The sequence below is a fragment of the Hippoglossus hippoglossus genome, chromosome 6 (genome assembly GCF_009819705.1).
Source record: "Hippoglossus hippoglossus isolate fHipHip1 chromosome 6, fHipHip1.pri, whole genome shotgun sequence".
Classification (NCBI taxonomy): domain Eukaryota; kingdom Metazoa; phylum Chordata; class Actinopteri; order Pleuronectiformes; family Pleuronectidae; genus Hippoglossus; species Hippoglossus hippoglossus.
In genome coordinates, this window is record NC_047156.1 from 24,423,426 (window position 1) to 24,449,164 (window position 25,739).

The 25,739-nt window shown below is 38.1% G+C and overlaps 1 protein-coding gene across 1 annotated transcript; it reads right to left on the reverse strand.

The window, feature by feature from the left end:
- Positions 1–9: 9 nt before the first annotated feature.
- On the reverse strand, positions 10–25,739 carry LOC117763042 (GRAM domain-containing protein 4-like). The gene is made up of 19 exons (XM_034587893.1): positions 25,511–25,739; positions 20,818–21,061; positions 20,146–20,251; positions 18,260–18,380; positions 18,089–18,156; positions 15,047–15,179; positions 14,824–14,849; positions 14,225–14,316; positions 13,251–13,342; positions 12,763–12,811; positions 12,467–12,538; positions 12,001–12,044; positions 11,793–11,902; positions 10,900–11,054; positions 8,497–8,644; positions 6,987–7,080; positions 5,540–5,630; positions 4,606–4,674; positions 10–3,473 (listed from the first exon to the last, which is right to left on the reverse strand). Exons 2-19 carry the CDS (start codon positions 21,001–21,003, stop codon positions 3,366–3,368), a joined length of 1,764 nt encoding a protein of 587 aa, XP_034443784.1. The 5' UTR covers positions 21,004–21,061; positions 25,511–25,739; the 3' UTR covers positions 10–3,365.

Consider the following 25,739-nt stretch of genomic DNA (forward strand, 5'->3'; position numbering starts at 1 on the left):
TTGACAGTGTCAGTGTTTAGTGTTTGATTTTACTTAAATTAGAAAAGAAATGTACATCAAATTTTAATAACAAATATTTCATTTAAAAACTTTACAGCTATTTGTACAATAAAAGCACTTTATAAAACCCTTACATCTCAACAGTGACAGAATTGACCTAAACTGAAGGAAAAACAAAACTACAAACAACTTGAAGAAGATAAAAGAGTTATAGGTAAGATAGTGGAGAAAGATTAAATGACGCAACATTGTTAACATATTGCAAAAAGGAAGACTGGGAAAACATTTTAAAGATAAACAAGATAGAAAAATACTTGGCAATGAAAGAGCTTTGCCCTGATCACACCATAAACTGCCAGAGTGAGACTATGTATAAAAACTTTTTTTTACTATTGAAACTTTTGTATATGAAACTGCTTCCTTTATTGTTAATGTTTCATGAGAAAAAAATGTAATTTGACTATTTAGATTTTGTAATAAAAAAGCTTCCTTCGTTTTGAATGATTTTTTTTTTTTTGCCAAAATATCACATTTCTAGCAGAATAATTGATTAGTCAATTGACAGAATATTAATAATGACAAATTGGTATTTATCTTTTCTCAAGCACAGTTTCAAACATTTCATGGTTCCAGATCATCAATTGAGCCATTTTTCAGTTTTTTTTTATCCCAAAACCATTGCAATGTTTCTAATGTTTTGTGGACCAAGCAATTACTTGACTGAAAAAATAATTGGCACACACGAATCGATAACGAAAATGATTGTCAGTACAAGAATTGAAATGAAGTAAAGTTCACAATGACAGTTCGCACATTTTGTTCTTCCAAGGGACAGAAAACCACAGTTTTAGATCGGCAGTGATCGGCAAGGACCGAGACATTTAAACATTTTCTTGCACTTTTACATATTAGGAAACATTTCATTAATCTGCAAAAAACAGGATTTACAGTTAGTGCAGAAAGGTGAGAACATGATTGTGTTGTTTTAGCTTGTTTAGCTTTAGCCAATTAGGTTGATGGTGAAAGAAAGCTACTTTTGAAACAGGAGCTTAACAGAACAGAAGAAATGTCGATCAGCATCAGGTTATGATGGAAGTTAAAGCCAAAATTCAAGTGCTGTGATCAGTAAAAACTTGCATTCCAGATATTTACATTGTTTGAAATTGTTAAGCTCTTAGCCGATTAGCAATGCTTAAACAACTAGTTAGGTCAAATATACAACTTCAATTTTTCACGGTACATAAGCCTCTCAGCTTATTGGATAAAACTTCAGTTTTGACGTTGTATCTGATTCCAACATATGAACTTTTAGCTAAAACAGAAAACAGAAAAGCTGAGGTTAATTCTCTCGTTTACATTGAACGTTAAAATTAGTTGTAAAACATTTACGTTTCATAGAGTAACTGTCTCCAACCACCACATAAAAACACACTGTAATAATAAGTGATTAGAAGGCTGCTGTAAAGTACAACAATCATTTCATTCCCTGAAGACACAAATGATGAAATTAAATGAGGTTTAGACATATTTTCCAATAAGCTTTGTTCAGTAAATTGACAGTTATCATTTCAGTACTAACACTGCTGTTGATTTTCTTCTGAGTAATAATATCAGCACTAACACAATGGGCCTCATGCAGACACATTTATATTTTTATACTAGAATGTTGGAAGCCAGATTCACCGAAACAATTAGAAATTGTGACTTATATACAGGCTGGTCAAGGGCACAACCATAGACTGTATATAAAGATGGACGACACGACAAATTGAGGTAAAGGTCGTAAAGGTCATAAACCCAGCCTTCTCCATGTTAGAATGGGACATGGACCAAAAAAATATATAAATACACATTAAATAAATTCTCCTCAAAAATGGGTTCTGTCATTTTAAATCGTTCTCATCACATGTTTGCTCAAGTGTTTTCATCCACTAAGCTTGGTTGATGTTGTGATTGACAGCTGAGACTGACTCAGGATTGGTCAATTGGCCGTGTATCAGTGGGACCTCTAAACCCAATCCACTCCACAAGCACTACTGCGCAGACTCCGGCTCCAACTGGTGTCAAAGGCACAAGATAACAGCACCTGTAAACCCGGGATATATTACCTTCATTTTTATACTGTAGGAGGAAGTGGAGAGGTTTGGCCCATCTTTATGTTCAGTCTATGTGGATGACAATCACTGAGATATGAGACTAGAGAATATTACAGCCGGTGATGTTACACTGTCAGGTGTTATGACAGAGGATGGTCATGGATAGAGATCAACATAAAGGGAGTCAGGGAGTTATCCAACAGCTACTGAAATGTAGGAACTCTAAAAAACACACTCAGTAAATTGGAAAGCCATGATGATGATGATTTGGTCAACAGCATATTAATTTTGTATAGATATTTTTCTAAAATCATATCAATGGCAATTATCGAGTCATATTTAACTCCAAACTCCTTTAGATTTAACTACTATAAGCCTGTTTTCCACTGTGAAGAAAGGCTGTTTATGAGTCGTACCACAGCTCTTACCCACTTGGCATCTTTGTACGAATCGAAGAGTAAACGCTAAACGCTAATCATGAAAGCCACAAATTCTCTAAAATCACTGGTACGTGCCTTATTTCTTTCATGAGGCCCATCATGTATGCACAACTTTCCAGTGCAGTACACCAGGGTGGAAATAAAATGAAATGACATGACACAGATGACTGATGGGCTGGAGATGAAACCAACTGCTTCATCAGATAAAATCCAAATGCAGGACTTCGCTTAGATTGTAAACCATTGATTTTTACAATGTGAACAAAACAGTTTCCCTGCAGATATTTTTGTATTAAAAGCGATACCAAGTTACTGAGGGATTATTTGAAATAGAAAGGGCTGCATTTCATTGGGAATATTTTAACAGCAATTGAAAAGAAAGTGCATGCAACAGAAAATAACAAGTTACTAGTGCTCCGATTATAGTACAGGTAACCCCCACCCTCCCCCATGTTCTTTAACAAGCCTATATATGTTTGTGCACTTAATTTTAATTTCAGCTTATACTTTGATTTACAATTAGACATATCATGATGTCTTTTGTGGGAACTTTATGTATAATTGTTTGACAATAGTGATTTGTAATTCTAATCAATCTGACATGAAATCCGTAATTGAAAATATAAATTGGAAATACTTCATTTCCTATCAATCACTAATGTAAAGACACCGACTTGTTCCACTTGATGACTGATGAGGTGATGCTGACCGTAAAGAAATCAGACCAGCAGCTCAAACTGGAGTCAGCAGCTGTTACCGTACGTCCCTGGTGGAAAAAGTGAAACAGATCCAGTGTTTGTGTGAAGGCAGCCATCTTGTGAAGGTGTTACTACGTCTCTGGGCTGGTGGCTGTAGACACGGACAAGATCTTGAGGTGCTGAGTGGAGATGGCGTCGAAGGCTTCGTCTCTGTGCATCATCGCACCGAACACCATCGGCTGCAACAGAACAGAGGGAATGTTTCTGTCTCAAACTCAAGAGGAAGCCTTTCTCTACGCAGTCAGGGTATATGCTTTCATATTAACTCAAGCAGTGTACCTGTACTTCAACGTTTCCACATGTTATGCAACTTTGAAGTTCAGGGTTTCCCCTTTCCTTTAGGGCGTCAAAGCTTTTTAGTGAATATAAAGAGTCTGAGGGAAAGAGAGTCATTTTCTCTCTCAGTAAATACAGCTCCTGATTATTCAGAGCAGAATAAAGGCCCCTTGCAGATAGAAAGTGATTTGCAGGGCGTTCAGCACATTGCTTTCCACCGCCCCTGTGTTTGTGCTATGCTGGTGGCCAGCATAGCACAAACACAGGGGCAGAGTTTTCTGTTTGTTTTTTTCCCTGCCTACAACAAGCTACCTGACATAAATGTTTGACTCAGACATGTTCTAAAAATGGTTTACAACTTTCTTCCCGAGGTGTCCATATACATATAAAATAATTTCCTATAATTCGGGGAACTCACACAATATACACACACACACACACACACACACACACACACAATAGATTGTGGATAGCCGACCCACACTCAATGGGTCCCAGCCGGCCAAGCTAAGTTTGAACAAAAACTTTGAAATAAAGTTTGATTGGGTTGGTCATGTTGATTTTTAAACCTCACATGTCTGTAGTTGGGGAGATTAGGCAATAACCATGCATGTCAGGGGCAGGGTAACATAAACTCAGTGCAGCTTTATAGTAACTGCATGTTACTCGGGCCAGATTAGAACACAATAAACAGAACAGCTCTCAGGCTCGATTAGTTTTCTCTTGGGCCCTACCGGGTTAGGACAGAAAAATGGAGCCAAAGCTGCACTGTAACACACAATAATCTCCTTATATTGGATTTAAGATTCATCAGTTGGACAGAAACATGCCATTATATGTCTCTGTGACAACTGAACATGTGAATATGCAAGTTCTTATAGAGGTGATGATTGTTCACAGCAACATAAAAAAGTCAGTTATTGGAGGTTTAAGGAATTATACTTAAATTGTAATAGTGAATACTTTTTCTACCACTTATCAGATAGGTCCAGAGTCCCCACTCCCGTTATGAGGCTCCTCACACTGAGCTCTTACCTTTTGGGTGGATGGCGTTGCTATGGAGATGCCCATCCCAGATCCAGGCAGCACTGACAAAACTTTGTACTGTGAGGGACAGAGGACAAATTTTAATTATAATGAATTTTATTTGTACACTGTCACAGGTATTGTGCCAAACTAATCTTAGAAACAATTTATCCTTTAAACAGTATGTATGTGTCGTTTCATACATTGAGATAAGAATGTTGTTGTTTTACACAGTATTTAATTAATCAGTTCATTATTGATCATTTATTCCTAAACCCTAAAACACAGTGAGTTAGATAACACAAGTCAACACAAAAAAAACGAGTTCATGATCACACTGAGGGGACTTTCTAAGTCCAGACACGTCAGACACGTCAGTAATAAGGCGGCTGTGGCTGAGGGGGGTAGAGCAGTTGTCCTCCCAACCAGAAGGTCGGTGGCTCGAATCCCAGCCCATGCCGAAGTGTCCTTGGGCAAGATGCTGAACCCCAAAAAATGGCCCCTAATGGTTGCTAATTGTAAGTCGCTTTGGATAAAAGCATCAGCTAAATGACATATAATGTAATGTAATAACATCAAGACAAAGACGACTTAACAGCAGAGATTACAACCAGGAAGTTGGAAAAATTACTTTATCTGAGAGTGAAAGATAGTTTTATCTTCATGGAAGCTTTATTTTTTTTCTGCACTTTGTTGTTGTGTAACTTGGTTTAAACTTTGAAGGTTTCAATTTCTCACAACAAACGTTTTCAGTTATACCAGTTAGTAGTTTGTAGAGCAGAGGCCTAGACCTGAGTCTGACTTCAGGTTTCTATCGAACCTAATGGTGAATAAATAACCAATGAACAGAGTGAACGGAAGCATGTCAAATGGAGCATATACAGTATATACACACATGTATTTTGTCTAAAGCAGCATTACAGCAGACAGAGACCTGGCTTACCTTCTGGACTTCTTTAATGTCGAGCAGTTTGATGACTTTGTTCCTCTTGGTTGATCCAGACCTGGAGCTGGAGCTCTCGAAACACAAATGACTGAGGAGACAGAGGAGACTCACTTAACCCCTGTTCACAGACATTCAGAGACTGAGACGATAAGACCCTGTGAACGCTGCTGCTGGACACTGAGATTCTAACACTCAATCTGGACACTTTATTTCACAGCTCCACCATCAAGACCAGTACCATCCTGACTGAAGATACAGGAAGACAACTGCATAACATTTATCATGACGGTCTTTATTTTAAAACAACTGTCGAACTTATCCTCAAAAAAACATTGTTGACAACCTATTTTACACAATGAATATGAGGCATAAATAAATAGAAAGTAATTGTTATGACCCATTTGGTTTGTTTATTTGTTTTTGGGTTGAGGTGTAGAGCGAGGGGGCAGGGAATGAGTGGCACTCCACAAGGGGGGTGGTGTTAACACTCTTTCTAGTGGACAACTCGACACACCTGGCGACACACACCTGAGAGACCGAGGAGCGCAACGGCAGCTGACAGCAGGTGGCGACCCAACAGACCAACGGTATGTGGGAAGTTGACTTTGTGCTTGTTTGTTTCGCTCAAGTGTTTGAAACATGTATTTAAAACACATTGAAAATAAAAGTCCAACATTTTGTGGGCACGCTGTTCATCTGCAACACACGAGACGTAACGTGAAGCAAGTTGTGTGTTATAAAAACATGGCAGAACGATGTAGGCAGGTGAGGGCTGTAACAGCAGGAGAACTGTGAATTTGTTAGCTATGGCCAGAGATTACTAACATCTACTGTTGCCTAATTGCCCTGATATTTTGTCCAGACTGACACTCTGGGTTGTCGACCTTCGATAAATAATGAAAATACTATCATCATTTTTAGTAATAACATATATCATGTCAATATAAAACTTACCATAGTTTGTTAATCCGTAATTTTTTAACATTAACAGTACATTTTAAGAAAACACAGACTGAATTAAATGTTACCAGGTTAGCTAGCGTTGAACAGTAGCGAACTAGATAGTTTGTCAGTTTGTCTCGTAACAGTTACCTTTGAGTCCCACAGTTAGCCCTGAGTCCTGCTTAGTTATAAAAAAGTCTCTTCCACCATTTATCATCCAGAACATATCTTTTTAGATATTTGATCTGCTCTAACAAGCAGAATATTGACTTTCAGCAACATTAGATCTCTTTTCCAACAAGAGCTGATGTTTGGCTCTTCGATACCAGAAAAAAAAAAACAGGTTTATGGATTCAAATCAGATATTCTCAATCTCCCTGAACTCTCACTGATCACCTGTGTCAGATGTTTCTGTGACGTTCTGGTTCAGTCTCCTTGTTGTTCACATTGTGCAGCTCTATCTATAAAACAAAGTCAAGCTGACGGGAAGTGGATAGCTTACTTCTCAGTGACGTATAAGACACCGTTGCGGATGTAGTCTGTCGGCGTCTTCTTGTCTCTGTTGATGAGGCAGCAGCGCCAGCCGTTCTCACACGCTTAAAAACAACAACACAGTGATTAAAACACACCTGGGCGCCGTTTTTCACACATGAATCACTGGTTTATCTGGATTCAAAATGTTGATAATTTGACATGAACATCGAAATTTTGTTGATTGTTGACATGAACTCATTCTCAAATACAAATGACTTGCTTTTTTAGAGATAGCATCATGAATCATCTTTTGGTGTAATTAGCTCAATTTAATATTTGTGATCTATATATGTAAACACAATATAATGTACAGAAAAAAAGTTAGCCCACTAAATTAGAACCAAACCAATTAAGATGGAGATCTGAGCAAAAATATATTAACTGAATATGGAGCCACTCAAATTTGTGGAAAAACTACAGAATTCACTTTGCTGAATTATGTTAATGTGATAAACGCTGCTACTTAAGAGATTTTAGAAAGACTTAACTTTCACAACAAACTTATAATTATCACTGAACTTTCAGAGAAATGTTGGAGGGAACCTCAACTAACAACATCTCTCAAGGTCTGAACACATTCACCAGTTACATCTAATTTATTGAGGAAATATTGTTGAGCACAATGTTGAACAGATGCAGGCACTTTATACAAGACTTTTCCATGAATCTGTTGTGTTATATCTAATATACCTGAGGGCCCATGATCATCACTCGGATAATTGCATGAATGATAATCATTGTTTTAACTTTTCCACTAATTTAGCATGTATTTCAAAATAAGAGCACATTCCAAATATTTTATCCAGGATAAACAAAGCAATCCTCACACTGATTATAATTGACCTAAGGCAGGATAAGAAATAAAAGGACAATTTCAACCCAATTTGGTTAAACCAGTTTATATCAGCCTGATTAATTACTGATGACTATAGACTGTACATGAAGAACAACAAAGCATCGCCACTTCCGGCCATGTTGTCCATCTTTATACTGAGGTCATGTAGCAGCCCGGTTGACATTTACTTTACATATTGTAGGTAAATGACTTATTTCAGGAGTTTAGACTCTGTATTTTTAACTTTCTTTTTAAGCAATAAATAAATATTCAGTATTTTACATCATTTGTAAACTTTTGGTCTCTTTGTGTTTTATTTGAGAATAGTGAAAACTCCTCTCCAAAAAATTCCTGAAAAAGAGGAAAGTGACCCCAGAGCAGCTGAATTAATCTGAGGATTCAAGGTGGTACTTAAGTGAAGACTGATGTTATTGTCACACGATGGACTGCTTTTCTGTTTGTTATTTTTCTTCCTCATAGAAAGTATATCTATGGACTTGCATAATGTAATAAATGAGAGCTTAAGAGGTCACACTTAATAAGGCAAAAATAAGGCAAATTCAGGTAAAAAAAATATGTCACTTCTTGTTTCAAGTCTTTATGTCTGAACACCCCCCCCCCCCTCCTGCAGTTCATTGCTCACTTGTCAGGGGGCGCTCACTCTCCGGCAGGTTGAAGACTTCGTGGAAAGCTCCTCTCTTGGTGCTGTAGTATCGTCCTCCGTCCTCGTCTCTGCTCACACCTGTGGGAGCTGCAGCGCTGAGGCTGCCTCGACCCCCTGCAGCAGTGACCTGTACAGGTGGATGGGAGGGGGAGGGGGGGTGTTTGGATTAGTAAATCAGCAGCATATGAATGGGGGGTGGACACATTTTAAGCATCACTGCAGGTAGACACTGAAGCTGCTTGCAAAGCTGAGAGTCAACTCTTCTACAAAAATGCAGAAAATACAGTGTCACCCTTCAACAGTATTTTTATCATCTGTAAATGGTCGAAGCTCCTCATAAAAACAAATTTAATTAATCAAACTTCTTGTTGGTGTTGTGTGCAAAAAAATTGACATTATAGCATTTTCAGATTTCTTTAAACCCTCTGGAATCATCGGCTTTAAAAAAATCCATCAAAGAAGAAGACATATCTTTATTTACAGTGTCCTATCTTACCTTAACTTTGGCATCAGGCCTCAGCAGAGGTACATCACATACATTTGCATAAAACCTGAAAAGCCAGGTGACATTTGTCCTGAGGGTGGCGCTAGCTAGAGGAAAAGTCATGGGGTCATTAAAGTGTAAAGGGGAACACGAATGAGATCGGGACGTTTGTTGGGACTTCTCACTCTACAAGGAAATTTCACCAAACAAACAAGACTATCACTTCCACTATTGATCAGCTGATCAGTTTCATTGAGTATCTGATGGCTCTACGTGAACACTACTGATTGTGACTGTACACAACGCACACACATACAAACACAACAGGAGCCTACCTGTTCACACTCAGACAGCTGAGAGAGAAAAACAACAACTCAGACAATTGAAATCAGACTAGCGAATGGGACCAGTGAGAAAGTGTTCACTGGTGGAGGATTTATACTGTACAGCAGTTTGTAGCTTATAGTAACTGAGAGTGTTTCCGCTGCACGTCTCGAGGGTTCTTCAGGATTTTCATTTTGAAAATAAGTCTTAAGAGATTCATATGAAACGAAAACATGTTAGTTTGTTATTTGAAAAAATTTGAATTTTAACTCAACGTCCACTCTAGATGATTTGAGGAAAAAATTGGTAACAATTTTTTATATATATATATTGGATGGCTACTGTGTTAAAAGACCTTGAAAAGCAGAATATTGAAAAGCTGCTGAATTAATCCTGAGTGAAGCAAACGTCTTGATTGGTTATTAGTTAGTTGACATCGATGGCCTGCACTTGATGTGTTTTGTGCGGTGGCTCACGCTAAAACATGAAATCTCTTGATGATTTCAATCATGATTTTTTGCATTTTTCATATTAATATCTACATGTTTGACGCCAAGTTGATTGAATCAGTCTACTGTACATTGTATGTTTTGACAGAGGTGATGGGGAGACACAAGAACACGATGAATGAACTTATCTTTTTTCCTCTGGTATTTCTGCACGTTTGAAACAAACAGTAGAATATTTCATTTCAAGTTCAAGTAAATTACTATTCATACGGTATAAATACTGTGCATCTCTCTGTCTTCTTCGGTACTCTCAATCGCCATCATGGGGAAGACTGCTGACTTGACAGCTGTCAAGAAGACTAGCTGTTTCGAAGCATATTCATGGAATGTTGTCCAGAACGGAAGAGTGTGGCAGAAAACTTTCACAAGCAACAGTGATGACTGCAGCTTTGAGAGGATTGTCAAGTAAAGCCAGTTCAAGATTTTGAGAGATCTTCACAAGAAGTTGACTGAGGCTGGAGTCAGTGCATCAAGAGCCACAGTGCACAGACGTTTTTAGTTAATGGACTACAACTGTCCCATGCCTGGTATCCAGCCACTCCTGAACCAGAGACGACATCAGAAAAGTCTTACACCTGGGCTTAGGAGAAAATTAACTGGACCATGACTCAGTGTTTTGTAAGTATTAAGTGCATAAAAAAAGTATATATATATTTTCAGAAGTTGGACTTTTCTGTATTGTAAATTCTTTTTTTATTGATTTTACGAAATATAAGAATATTGTGAGATTCATAATCTTTTATTTTCATGTGATATATATATATATATATATATATATATATATATATATATATATATAATCTAAATTAATACAAAAATAGGCTATATTTCACTATTCTGTATATGTATACCATAGTGAATCTAGAATATATCAAAGCTTCCCTTTTTGAGTTAGATTACAGATTATAGATTTTTTTTAGATGTACCTGTATGTATTATTCTGATTTAGTAAACATTGGTGCTCATATTGTACCCTCACTTCATGTGACTCAGTGATAAAGTGAGCCACACACTGACTGACTCCAGAGCAGTGCAGTGCTCTGTGGGCTGCGTGTTTGGACTGACCCGTCTGTTCAGGGTGGTGCTGCTGCGCTCCTTCAGCTGCAGGTCGGTGGGCAAGTTGGTCCAGATTATGTAGGGGGTGTCGAAGCGCTGCCTCAGCTTGGGACAGCTCTTTAAGATGAAGTCGATGATGAAGAACTTTATACCTGCATACACGGCTGACAAGGGGAAGGAAGAGGAAGATGACTCATCAGACAGTGCTGATTCGGACTCTGCACTTGTATCTGATATGTGGAGATACACATGACTCCAGTGGGACGATAATATTTCTCTATGACAACTGGGTGTGTAAATATAATCAGAATACATCAGAACTCTGTGTTATCCGACTTGTTTTTTACTTTCTGACCCAACAGGTATAATAAGAAACCACATTAAAATGTCAAAAAAAGCTAGACCTATTTTATATATGTTGTTGAGTTGTGTACTCAAATATGTTTTGAGCAATTTTCAAACCTGGAGAAATCAAAGTAAGGGTGCATTTCATTTTGGTCGCCTGTCAGTGGCGTCATATGTGCATGTGTCACTTGTGGAGGTCGACCAGACTTTTTAATGTAGTTTTAAACTACTTTTTGCATTAAACTCATGAGACTTCCTTTATAAGGATAAGGTATGTTTATTAAAATGTGTGTAGTGATTGATGATGAACATTTTACTGTTACTAAATATTTCTGGAGTATCAAAATGTTGTACCTTTTTAGTTCAATTCAACAGCACCAGAATAAAATAATCAAACCATTAAATCAATACTTCATGTAGAATTGAATGCAGACGGTTGTATAAACATGAATTAACAATTTCCGCTTTGCCCAGGAACCCTATATCAATCTCCCTCCTTTTCAAAACAAAAATACAGTGCATATAAATATATATATTACAGTATATATAAAATGTACCTATGATGAATCCCACCAGTTTGTATGGCAGCAGGCAGGAGGAGACGAAGGCCACCCATAGACCAACATACAGCTTCTGAGTTAACTCTGGCTGCACCCACATGAACAAACTGAACACACACACACACACACACAGAATTATTCACTAACTTTGTATGGACCACAATTTCAGTCAGACTTAGAACAACACATGTACAGACAAACTCACTTCTTTATTTTCTCCAGGATGTTGGCCATCCTCCCAAACAGATTCTATGTGGATCAAACAAAAAAGAAAGGAAAAGAAAGGTTGGTTTTGTGTCTGAACATGTGCCCAACTTTCTCCTGTTTTTACTGGGTTTGTCATTTCTAATGACTATTCACTATTCAGTCTGATCAGAAGGCGTAAACAATTAATTCTGTCCAGCTTTCTTCGAATTGAATTTATTATTTAGAGGGTTTCTTACAAACCACCAATAGTATTCACAACAACTATTTATCTTTCTCACCACATGCAAGTTCCTCCTGTTGTATTTACCCTCGTTTCACCCTGAATTTCATTGCTTCAGGTATTTACTGTCACAATTTCAACTTTCTCTAGTGGTCAATCATTTAATTGCAGTTTACTGTCACAACTCTGGTTTTGGGATGTAGAATAGGTGGCGGGAGGTGTCTGCGGTGATGGAGAGGTTCACCTGTGCTTTCTGAGCGACGTCCAGAACCAGCTGGAACTTCTCAGACACAGTCAGGTCTTCTTTAGGAGGCTCCTGGAAAATAAAGTGGAGACGGAGCTGTAACATCACATACTGACCCGTGAATATCCCCTGACATCAACTAGACACCATAGTTCTAATACATGTCAATCAAAATGACCATCTTCAATTTCTTATCATTAAACATCATTACTCTAGTTTAAAGGCTGATGCAGAAGGTAAAATAAAATAAGATTTATAAGGTGAAGTGCGAGCAGGTGAAGAGAGTGTTTGCTCACCACTTGCTCTGAGACTTCAGGTACGATGCTCCACTGGATCCTCCAGCCTCTAAGAGCAGTGCATCATGGGTACATATGAGATCATTTCACAATCACTACACATGTGTGTTCAGGAACTTCCAGTCCAGATTTACATCCAAACTGATCAAAGGAAAAGCTTCATGTGTTTTATGATCACTGACATGTACTATATATATATATATGAGTATAATAAACAGGCCGGCATTTCACAACTCAGAATCAAAATGCTCCTCAACTGAATGTCAGCTGGTCTAATGGTTCTGTGATTGGAACCACAGTGGAACAGTGGACCCAAGTCTTGGACTTTGTGTAATTCTTGACATTTTGCAGATATGTATGACCTAGTGTACTTTATAGTAAAACTAAGATGCATACAGTGTATCAAAACTTCCCCCTGAAAAAAGGATTCAGTTTCTTTTCCTGGCTGTGTGATAAGCTGACAAAGAGTGGGCGGGGCTTTCACTGACCTGGCAATGAGGTAATTTAAGGACAGCCGGAGGATGGCGAGGAACAGGAACATGGGGATGGCCCAGCCATGCCACGCTGCATACATGTAGACCTACATTTACACACAACACACACACACACGAAAGTGAATTATTGAGACTGTGTGTTTACATAGTTAATAAGAAGAAGTGAACAAAAACACAGAGATTGTTTCAGTCTTTCACAACGTGAGATAAGATATAGTACCTTTAGCAAGATATCCATTATATCATTAAAACCTTTACAATAACTCTTCTATCTAGTAATAATAAGCAGTAATACAATTAAAAAATGGCTTGTAACATACTATAATGTTGTTGTAAGCAGATCTGTGGCCATTTCAAGTGCTTATGAATGTATAACATTTGTCAACAGTTACTACTTTTCATATGAGGGCATATTTTATATTATATGTTTTAATGAATAATCATTGATTATCAGTTTATACAGGAGCCTCCACTTATGGACACCTATAAGAAATTGATAAAAATTAAACTAACACTAACATTGGGTTATAAATTATTTATTAAACATTTGCACACTCCAGTATTTACAAGCAGTACATAAATAGAGTTGATGTGAAAAGTTTAAAAATAAGCTAAAATAAAGTTTTTCCAACCATAACCATCTCGAATTATGTCTTTATGGTTTTATACCTGCTTCAACCAGTGAAGTTGCAGGAAGTAAGGTCACAATTTTCCTTTTTCCGTTTCTCTGTTTTTGCAGACAATTCCTTTTTATAAAATCTTAATGTATAAACAATAATAAAAATCTATGTTTTATTGTTTCTGTATGTTATTGCCACATTGTGTGCACAGCTTAACAAAGAAACATAAAAATCTTGTGTTTGTGTCTTCATCCCAGCTCATTACAAAGCATTGAGAGGAACACTGACTGCTGAGGGTCAGTCTGAGCTCTGTGTGTGGACCATACACTGGATATGGTGTGGACTCACGATGAAGGCGATGGCTGACGTGTAGATGGAGTACCAGCTGGATAAGGCGGTAAGGTTCCTCTTGAAGTTGGTCACTGGTTTAAATCCCCGTTCTGGAAACAAGACAGCAGGAAAACTGACCAATCACAGGCTGAGAGTTTGTCATGACAGACAAATGCTCTGCCTTGTGGTAAACGAAAAGTAAGACAACACTGTTCTTTACAGATTTGTGGGACATTGATTCTATTTGTTAAATCAGTCACCCTCATGTGGACCCCAGCAGATTATGCCAAAGTCAAAAAGCCACTTTGGCTACACATGTCAAATCTGGACCACATTACAGATGCTATATTCAGGTTTTCTCTGCCACTGTTGTGTTTACAAGTTTAATAGGTCTTCTGAGCTGAACTACCATGACTCACTGTGTCACAAGACAAAAAGACTGGGCCAGGGCTAACTGGTTAGCATGCTAACTTGCTTGTTAAATTTCTCCTTTTAAATTAGAATTTTCTGATTAAAAGAGAGGGATGGATTTAGTTAATTTCATTCAAAATGAATAAAAGGCCAATGAACACAGATCTGGGGGAAAATAGTGACGAAACAATTTAAGTAATACTCACTGAGACGTCTCATGTTTTCAGTCAACCTGTGGAGTGTAAACCAGTAAATTATCTGGATTCAAGATAAATACAGCTCTTAACACAATAAAGACATACAGTTAGTGTGTCTGCATTACTAAAATGTGTATCTGCTGTTACTTATATAGTGAAGCTCCTTGGCATCTAAGCTCTGCAGTGAGCGGACAAGACTTTGTACTGAAAGCAGACAGATTTCCCCCCTCACCTCTTGGCACTCAGCGGCTCCTCCGTCTCCACTGTTGTCTCCTCCGGCTGGAAACGGAAGTCTTCTACATAAACCCCAAAACGGTCTTGAAGCCATTTCAGGAAACTATTGGACAGAGTGTCCTTCTGTTTGTCTGAGGAGAGCAAAAGAAAAACAGTTTTATACACGGAGGTTGTTGCAAAACTTGTATTAGTGCTAGGTTAAGGGTTCGGCAGTAACGACATCCGACTAAGTCAGTCGGAGGTCACAAAAATCAATATTGGTTCGGTGTGTAGTTATGCAAAGACAATGTTGGACTCTGTAATTTTATCTGGACCCCTGCCTAATACAATCAGTGACAGCCGCACGTGATCCTTTTACCGCTGGCTGTCGAGGTGGTGTCCACAAAACAACGTGGGCTTCGTAGACAATTGGTGAAGTTTTTGGGGAAACCTGGTCTGATTAGGAGAGATTGCATTCCTCCCACTTTGAGTTGAGACCAGGAGGCAGAGTTGCAGTCTTACACGCTTCTCTGCGCTTCTATTAGAGCAGTCACCCTCACAATATCCTATAGAAACTGTGTCTGCTCCCCGACCTCTTAAATTCATTAAATCAAAAGTAAACAGGAGAGGACTAATAGATTAAAACTTAATAAAAAAGTTTAAACAACAACTATATCAGTACCAAAAAATAGAAGGTTAAAGTGAGGATTATTAAATATCAGGTCACTCAATCCCAAATCCCTACTCATTAATTATCTGAATACTGACCATCAGTTCGAACTACTTTGTTTAAATGAAGCAACACCCCCCACTTAATTAATACTCATTTTCCTCAAAGCACAGGCAGGTGGAGGGGTTCGCAGTATCTTTAAATCTGACTTATCTATCAACCCTCAACCTTAAGGTAGCTCCAGTATAACTCGTTTGAAAGTCTTAGCTTTAGCTATTTTTACATTAAAAGGCTGAAATCGCATAAACCAGATCATTTAATTCTCATAAATCATCCACCTGCCCCTTACTTTTAATTTTTATCAGAATTTCTATCTGAGCTAGTTCTTAGGACAGACAAAATCATTATAGTAGTTGATTTCAATATTCATGTAGTAGATGGTGCCAATGAAAGCCTTAGTTCAGCATTTAATTCATTAATAGACTCAATTGGTTTTACTCAACATGTGAATAAATGTAATAATATTTCCCCGAAACCCTATTGTGTGCGACCATTTGTTAAGTACACTTGAATTTACCATTATTGACAACACTGATTCTGGACAGAAATTCTGTTTATCTGATAATACTGGGAACAAATTTAAAGAACTGCTTTGTGTGTGTGTGTGTGTGTGTGTGTGAGAGAGCGAGAAAGAGAGAGAGGAAAAGAGCGAGCGAGCGGCTGATGAATGCACACTCAGGTTCTGGGATCATAAATAAGCTAAGCAATTCTTTTATAAAATCAACCGCTCATAGTTATTAATTTGACTCGGGACAAACGTGATCACCAGAAGTTTCCACGGTAGAATTTATTAGGTACACCAGTACAGTCTAATGCGGTGCACTTCAACATCTCTTCCATAAAGATTGAACATAATTTATCTTAGTAAAGTCGTCTTTTGCGATACGTATTTCGCGCATGTCAATGTCGCGATGACGATAAACTTCCGGTACACTGTGCAGCCCTAATTGCACTAGGGCTGGGTATTGCCTACAACCTCATGATACGATACGTATCACGATACAGAGGCCAAGATACACCATACACGTTGCTTTTGAATAATGACCATGTCCTGCACAGAATTTGCAGCTGTTCTTTATTATTCCATTTAACAACAAAGGCAAAGCCTTAAGGATCGCACCACTTAAAACACTTAAAATTCTGGCCAACAAAGATCTTAAAAGTTAAATAATATAATTATCTTTCTAATACCAGTTATTAATAAATGCAAATGAAATATTCCTTTACTTTTAAAATAGCCATAATATTCTGGTTTCACTTGACTTTAAGTGCACTTTTATTTGCTGTAAGAATGTCCACAGGACATATCAGTTCTTTTATAAAAGATAAACAAAATTATGATAAAAAAAAAGGCGATGCACAGAAAGGATCTGTCGCTCACGTATCTCTTCCCAAGATCCCCGGATACGGTGTTTTTAATGTCCCTCGTAAGTGCAGAGTCTGTTGCTTGGACATGAGCGCCGTTGCACAGCTGGGCATGCAGCGGTGCTATAACAGACAGCGTAGGGGTCTTTTCTTCTGACATTACGAGTGTTGCAACTTTTAGCGGCTTCAGGGCTTTAGCCACATCCTCAGGCCAGGTCCGCTTCAGTTAAGGTCCACAACTCCTTGGCATTCTTCCGCAACTCAGTGGAGAGTAATGCTGCGCAAATTGTGGGCTGCTGCTCTAAGAAGCGCTCCAACATATCACAGGCGCGGTTCCATCTTGTAGCTACATCTGTCATGAGCTTGTGCTCGGGGAGATTAAGTAGCTTCTGCTTTTCATTCAGGGCATGGCTTGCAATTGTGCTTTTCCTAATAAAAAAAAGCCACGATGCTGCCAATTCTTCCCAGTAGACGGGAAAAAATGGGCGTCTTGAGTGCAAGTTGAGCGGCCAAATTCAGACTGTGCGCCAAGCATTTCACGTGCACTAACTTCGCCAGAGCACAGCCCTAAATTGCACTGTCAAGGAATTTTTGGAGTGGCTTTTAACTGGACTGAATAATATTGAGAGGTATTTCTTATGTGTTATCTACCACATTTAGAAACATGTGGGGGAAGAATATTAGTAAAACACCACCACTAACTCTGTGCTCAGTAATAAACTGCATTAGTACCTCAGAACATTTTACTATATTATATGTTTTGTAAAGGAAGTCTTTATGGAAGAGATGTTGAAGTGCACTGCATTAGACTGTACTGTTGTACCTAATAAAGCAGCCAGGGAGTGTACAGTATGTTAAGTAACGAGAAGATGGACCAGCACCTACTGATTTTCTCTTGGGCATAAAGCACAAATGTACTGGGAGGAAGAACTGGTAGTTAACAGAGAGGGAGTTAGTGCAGCTCACCTGTGCCGCTGCCTGACGGTGGAGGAGGGGGCGGGGCTTTAGGTGTCAGACAAGGTGAGTCATCAAGACTGTGAAGTTTTCACACAGACAGAGACAATCCATCAGTTAGAACAGGAGGAAAAAAAGCTTATAAAATTAATTTTATTAATATCATATGTTTTTTGTAATCACCTGGATTTAAGGACGTCATTGATCTTCTGCTCCAACTCTATTCGCCTGCAGCGCTCCTTCTCCAGTTCCTGTCTCAACGAATCTACGTTGGACTCCTCCTTAAATTTCCTCAGCTCCTCATCTGAAACAAAAAACAATTTTCTCTAACTGTCATTTTTTTTTCACAATCACTACTTAGGCTTGGGAAATAAAAAGCTTTATGTATTTCAGTTTATAGTAACAGGTAGGACTAATATTACCATAAAAAAAGAAATATAATGAAATCTTGATTGTCTTTCTGAAACCAAACCTGCACTGACGTTTTTCAAAACTTATTTGACTAACAGTCATGAAACTTTATCTGTGTGTGTGTGTGTGTTTGCTTGTGAGTGTATTTATGTACCTAGATTGTGAATTTCAGCAAAAATATGCAGCTGGATTTGTGAATGTGTACAGAAAGCTTTGCAAGTGAACTAAGGTTTGCAAATGTGCAAAACAGGTACACACATCTGTATATGAATGAATCTATGAATCTGTATACTTGTGTACACACATCTAGAGAACAGGATTTATGAGTGTAAAAGAACTTTCAAATCATTTCCACTCAAAAGCTATTAGTTAAAACTGAAAATATGCATCTCAATCGGGTTTTCTGTTGGGACTTTTGCTACTCTCCTGTTGCACTGGAGAAACTGCCAATGTGTGAGCCCACCTGTCTGCAGATGTTTACCCTCAGCTCAGACTCAGATATTCATGTGCAGTGGTTGTAGTTGTAGTTTTGGTGCCACAAGGCAGAATATGATGGAGTCTCAATTGCTTATTATATGTACATGTACACATTTGCAGGTTCTTTAACACACATACACACACAAATATTATTCACATTTCCACAAGTGTATGCACACTTACAGTATGAGTACATGTTAACCAATTTGTATGCACATCTAGTAATTTGTGTACATATTAAGTTTCATTTACACAAGTTTCCTTACACACTTTGCAAATATTGACAAATCTGAGTACACATATAGGAAGATAGTTTCAAGTCTCCACACACATAAATGCAATCATCATTCTGCTGCCTGTTTTAAAACCTCTGACAGTGACTGAGCAGACAATAACATGTCATTAAATCAAGACTTTTATTTAATACATTAAATACTATTTGTAGTTTTATTGAAATAGTTTTCTTGTTTTGTGTGTGTATCACATGAGGTCAGCAGGGTTATAAATAGCTGTGTGTATGTGGGTGTTACATAAAACAGATGGGCAGATATTAACGGATTACCCAACATGTTGTCGTGCTGGGGCCAATTATCATCTAAAATTAAAGGACGCACTTTACTTGTTTCAGTTTATTTATATTTCTGAACCTGAAATTTCATTCTTGACCTTGGGAACCCTAGTCAACCCTATGTTGAATCGTGGGTATTGTAGAACATTCCTCTGATATATTACATCAAATTTGATCCTTTTTTAATTGTCAATCATGAGCCTCACACTGTTACAGCAGGGCAATGCTAAGTCGGTGAAGTAATTCTAACTGTTTAGCTTCTTCTACTGCTTTCAGTCTTCCTTCCACTGAGTTTGTTAATGGTAACATAGATGATTTGGTCATCACATGACCTAAGTGTGGTAATTTTTGTATTACTTTTTTGTTGTTGTGTAGAAAAGATTTTCATTACAACGAAGAACAGGGAACCTCCTTCCTCCTCTCTGAATGGGGCTTTGGTGTGTTTTCTGAAGAGGTTAAGGGTTCAGTAAAGTATGTTTTGGATACAAAAGTCTGAGACCCACTATATGTGAAGTCATTGTATTCATTCTGTACCGGTTCTAGTCTGAAATGATAAAGATAGCTTTATGAGTACAAGAGAAACCTCACACAGTGTGCAGTTAAGAGAACTCACGTAAGAAATGTTTCTCCAACAAGGCAATTTCTAGGTGCCCTTTGACCTCATTCAAATCTGTCCTGGAGTCATCTTGGAGAGCTGCAGAAAAGGATCCTGGACCTGCCTGAATGATAAACAAAGAAATGTGGAATAATGACCAGACAAAATATAAAAGCCTACAACAATCAGTTACAAGAAAGGATGATGGCTTTTGTTGTGTGGGGTGCCACAGGCTTAAATCCTAGGTCCTCCAAAATGTACTCTCTACATTACTACGTTTACTTAACCAGATAACAACTTGTTGACATTGTAGATCTCAACACTAGACAAGCATTTTTCTGATTATTTTCTCCTAAATTTGTTTATAAAAATTATAAAGATCTCTGCCTTATTTATTCTGAAGGCTCATGCTCTTTATATTCAAAATGATGATTAAAATTCTACCAGAGCTAATGAGAATAATAGACAAAACTATCTAAACTAAGCACAAATATCCTCTAAGAACTGCATGTTTCAGTTTTCATTTTTGCCTAATTATTAACTCAACCTCTGTCGGACCAGCATTTAAAACATCAAAATGCTGTGGTTTTGAATGTTAAAAAAAAATGTATCTTCTTCATTAGGATTAGAAAGAACGTATTGTTACGTCTTATAGGTTTTGCATCACAGAACAGACAAGTGTTTTTCTACCTGAGGGTCACTCTGCTGCTCTCCCTCCACTTCCCTAAGCTCCTCTGAGTCTCTGGAAGAGAGGCGAGGTTTCATCATGACCTCCTCAGTGCATTCTGTGTCAGATGTGTTGGGCGAATCAGCCAGATCCAGGAAGTCATCCCGTCTCTGGCCCCGGAACCGGATCTTGTCCAGACGCTTCAGCATGTTGAGCGCCGTGGAACTAGCCTCTACCTGAACATGACTGACGACCAAACTGCAGAAACTGGAAGAGTGAGGACAAGGAGAACAAGAAAAAAGACAAACAAATTGTTATATTTTGTATTAACTGATAACTGACATGTGTTCTGGAATTTGCTGGTTCACCACTTTGATGTGTACTGTAAAACGCTGGATGGATTGCCATGATTGAGATACAGTTGTGGTACAGAGATATTTAATCTGATTTATTTTATGTTGTTATCTTATCATTGCCATTATAAGCATGTTTACATGCTGGTGTTAGAATGCAAATATTTTTTGCCTCATGGAGCAGCTTCATGGCTTCAGTTACACAAACAGAAACACTTGTTTGTGAGTAGAAAACTCAAACTTGGCCTATTATTCTAATAGGCTATGTTTGAAAGGACACCTCATTTCTGTGCAATATAACTGCCATTTTATTTGAATGCCCAAGTTAAAAATTTAAATGTATCCACTATAGAGACTTTCCCCAAACTGAGAGATTATTCTTTCAACACAATGTTATTCGAAGTTTTGTTTGTCCAAGGAGAATCAACATCACTCAGCCCACTCATAAAAATAATTGAAGTCATCATAGTGTTTGTTCAGGGTGGAACATCTGCTTCTTATTGTCCCACCTCTTCATGTTTCATCTCCTGATATTTCCACACTGAAACAAGGACCAGAAAACCAGAGTCTCAAAGGGATAGTGAAAAAACCTGGACTCTGGGTTTTATCCCCAACGTTTCTTTCTATCAAAGAGGCAAAAAAATACTTTTATTTGTCTTATGTGATAGTAAACTATACATTTTGAGAGTCTGGACTCTCGGTGAAAAAAAGAAATTTAAATACAGTATCTTGAGTTTATTCTATCAGGTACTTGTCATTATTTTCTGACATTTTAAGAGCAACGAATCAAGAAAAGGATCTAACCAGGTAAAATAATTATAGAGTGAACCCCTAATACCGTCATGAGGCAAAGTATTGGACACAATGAAATATGACTTGATGATATCAATATAGTTGTATCGCATTGTATTTACGCCTTTCACTAATATGCAATGACCAAACTTTGGTTTTAAAACTGTACATAGAAAGTAAAGGGATCCCCAAAGTTGGTAAAATTCATCCTAAAAGGGGAAAAGTTGTCAAGAAATGTTACTCTAAACAACAAATATGAACCGTAAAACAGTGCTAATGTACCAGAAAAGTCAGCAGGATTCACAACATGGCTAAAATATGTACCGACTCTGTATTTCTAGGAAAACGTTGTGGGTTTTCGCAATCACTTTATATGTATGTGTTATTTGTACATTGATATATAATCAGACAAAAGTACCCTGCGGATTGTATTGTACTTTTGCACCAATAATCCTGTACAACACAGTGCAATGGGCCATTCTACAGTACTTTTACTTTTAATACTCTTAGGGACATTCAGTACAGTCAGAGCCTGACACGAAGGCATACATGTCGTCACCTGTAGCTACAGCCCTGATCTTAAACACAGTCAGTGAAGACAGCCGACTGTGAAGGATTTAGGGGGAAGGTGTGTTCAGGTCACTGAGCAGTCTGACTGGTCTTACTGCATCTGGTGGTGGGAAAAAAAAATACAGATTTTGTACTTATGTGACTAAAACACTGTCTGAACAAGTCAGAGCGATTGACTGAATGGAGCGATAGAACCTAGCGAAGCACTTTTCACTCAAGTACTGAACGATTGTTTTATAAAATTCATAAATTCTACCGCACATTGTACACAACGCTAAAATCTGATTTCCTTTCTCTTAATTCTAGGACAACAACATGCCTCATACTTATGTTTTAAGACACAGTCAGTTACTGCGTTAACACTTTTTCAACTTGTTTAAGTGAAGCCAGGATGTGTTTGAACTGCTCAACAGAACATAAAGGAGATTAAAAGCATCAGGTGGTGGTGCATAGCAGGCCCATGCTGTATATAACCCAATAAGAAAATGCATTCTAGTCCTAGAGATACCTGGAAACATGCATTTTTTAACTATGCACGACGTCATTATCTAACTTCTTTGTGAATTCCTCATAACGTCACTTATCACATGACAAGTTTTGACAAATCATTTTCTGATCAATATACGCTTCTGTCTAGCTATATTATTGGCATTATTTTTTATCTTGTTTTGGGGGGGGGGGGGGTTTACGGGCCACATTTTTATTGAACTCGATCTTTCACCTTGACTCATCAGCTCCAAAAGATAATCACGCCACACCCCCAGTTATGAAAACAATACCCTGCATGCTCTGCCAGCACCCGGACAAAGAGTGACTGGTCGGACAGCTTGTAATGATTATCATCTCATTCTTCACCGACACACACTACAATACTCTCTGCACATGTGAGACAGACAGTTAACATGCCTGAAGGACTATAACACTGGTATTAATAGACGGATTGGGTCAAAATGCCTGAAAGAGAGAATTACAAACTGTTCATTGACTGCCTACTGACCATGACCTGATTAACCTCTTATTGATCACATAACACCGATCACATAACACTGTTAGGGGGTATCCGATCAATGCCACATTCAGTCTGCAGCAGGATAACAGGCACAAACCTACAGCCGCAGTATCTGGGATCATAGAGACGACAGACAGTGAGACAAACAGACCTGTGACAAGCTCTCTGACAACCTTCCTGCCAAATACCTGAAAAACTGTTTGCAGGTTTACTGAGGAGAACTGGTGCTGTTTAAGGATGGTCACTGTAATTACTGATTCTATTTTGTTTTTTCACCTTGCTTAACAATGTAAGTACAGCTCAGTAACCGCCCAGAGGCCCACACACCCTCAGCTTTGGTCAAAATGTCATAAATAGCAAATTTGTATATATATTAGCTCTGATGTGTCCTCCTGCACCATCTTTTGGCCTGTTCTTTAGGAGAGTTTCTTCACTGAGGATCTTATTTTATTATTTTTGTTAGCTGTATTTGTTTGTAACATTGTGCTTTATCCAACTGCTTCCTGCTTCTGTCATTAAATAACTGGAGCTCAGGAAGGGTCTGATTGTTCTCTCCCCTCTTTTCCACCAACCTCTCCTCTCTCCCTTATCTTTCTCTTCTTACCCCTACCGGTCCAGGCAGATGGCCGCTCATATTGAGTCTGGTTCTGTTAGACGTTTCTTCCAGTTAATGAAGCTCTCCACAGTTGTCATATGTTCGCTCCTTGTGAGAACTGTTGGGTTTCTCTATAATATTTAGAATAATAATAATAATGACAATTATTATTAAAACAATTATTATATCATTTAGAGAGTATATTTCAACACAAAGTGCTGCACAACAAGAAAAAGTGAAAATACAGAAGGAAGAACATCAATAATAATGGTAATATTAATAATAAAAGACCAAAATAGCATCGCAACATAAGTAAATTAAAGGCACAAGCTGAACAGAGGTAAATAGTAAATTAAAAGAATAGATATACAGCCTGAAGCCAGGTCATGAACAGCATTGAAAGTAATGAATACAATTTCAAAAATCAATCCAAGAACAAACTGGGGGACAATGTAAACACAATGTAAATATGACAGGTGTGATGTGATGTCTAAAGAACCTTGGATTGTATAGGTGAGTGTAGGATAGATAAGGTTAGTGGTGGATAAATGAAAAACAATTTGCTAAACCTTTTGCTAAAATAACTGTACTTGTCTTCATAGATCTATAGAAATGCATATATTTCTGTTCATTGTTTAAAAAATAATACAATAAAATATTAAACATTGTGGGCCCTAATGTGTTTGCTGCGTTATGTCTTAAGTCTAATGTATACATGCTAATTTTAAAATATTTATGCATAATTTGATATTCTTATGTAATTGTATTTTTAAAAATATTAAAAATGTATATAAGGTTATATAAAATACACAAACATGTTTATATTACCAAGCACACATTATACTTAAACATTATTTTATATAAAAATGAATCTCGCATGTTAATATTGAGTTGTGAGATTTTGGTCCCCCCCAATGTTCACTTCATGACTATGGCCTTGACTTTAGGGATTAACTAGTTAATCAAATTGTCTAGAATTAAGTTTCAATTTGATTAATCATCCTTATTTCAGCTGTACAGTAGCTACTGATTGACTGATTGAGGATATAATGAAACTGGGCACGTGGTTCAACCTCAGCCATGAAATGAATTGTGCAACAAATAAATAGGAACGACTACTGGTTGTATGTTTACTTCCAGGTCTTCAACTCTTTGCACAGTGAGGGAACTGGATTTAATACTTCAGATTGATCAAGGCCTGCAGCCATCTGGACGGCTGACAGCCAATCAGCTGGTCTGTACCTGCGGACCTCAGAGAGGACCTTGTAGGAACCTGGCGAGGCCGTGACACCCCGATTGGACACGTGGACATTTTAGGACAGATTTAGATTAACAGCGTAGGAAGCAAGGAAGGAAAGGCAGGAAGGAAAAGAGGTGACAGAGGAGGAGTGTCTCACCGTGAGCCGAAACCGGAGCAAACTTTGCCTCCCTCTCTTCAAACCGGGTCAGACCCGCTTCAGACCGTACTACTCTCCCCTCGGACCCGTTCCAGACCGTCCTCCCTCCTCTGCACCGACAATAGCTCCAGACATGGAGGAGGGTTGTAGGTTCAACTCCGGACCCTGTTTCCCTGCCTGGCACTAATGTCCCCGCTGAGGGCGGGGCGACCAGCGGCAGCACAGAACC

Coding starts and splice junctions, on each gene's coding strand:
- LOC117763042 (XM_034587893.1), bottom strand. CDS start 21,003: ATGCTGAAGCGTCTGGACAAGATCCGGTTCCGGGGCCAGAGACGGGAT. Junction 20,252..20,817: donor AGCAGCAGAGTGACCCTCAG/GTAGAAAAACAC, acceptor TTTATCATTCAG/GCAGGTCCAGGATCCTTTTC. Junction 11,055..11,792: donor ACTGGTGGGATTCATCATAG/GTACATTTTATA, acceptor TCCCCTTGTCAG/CCGTGTATGCAGGTATAAAG.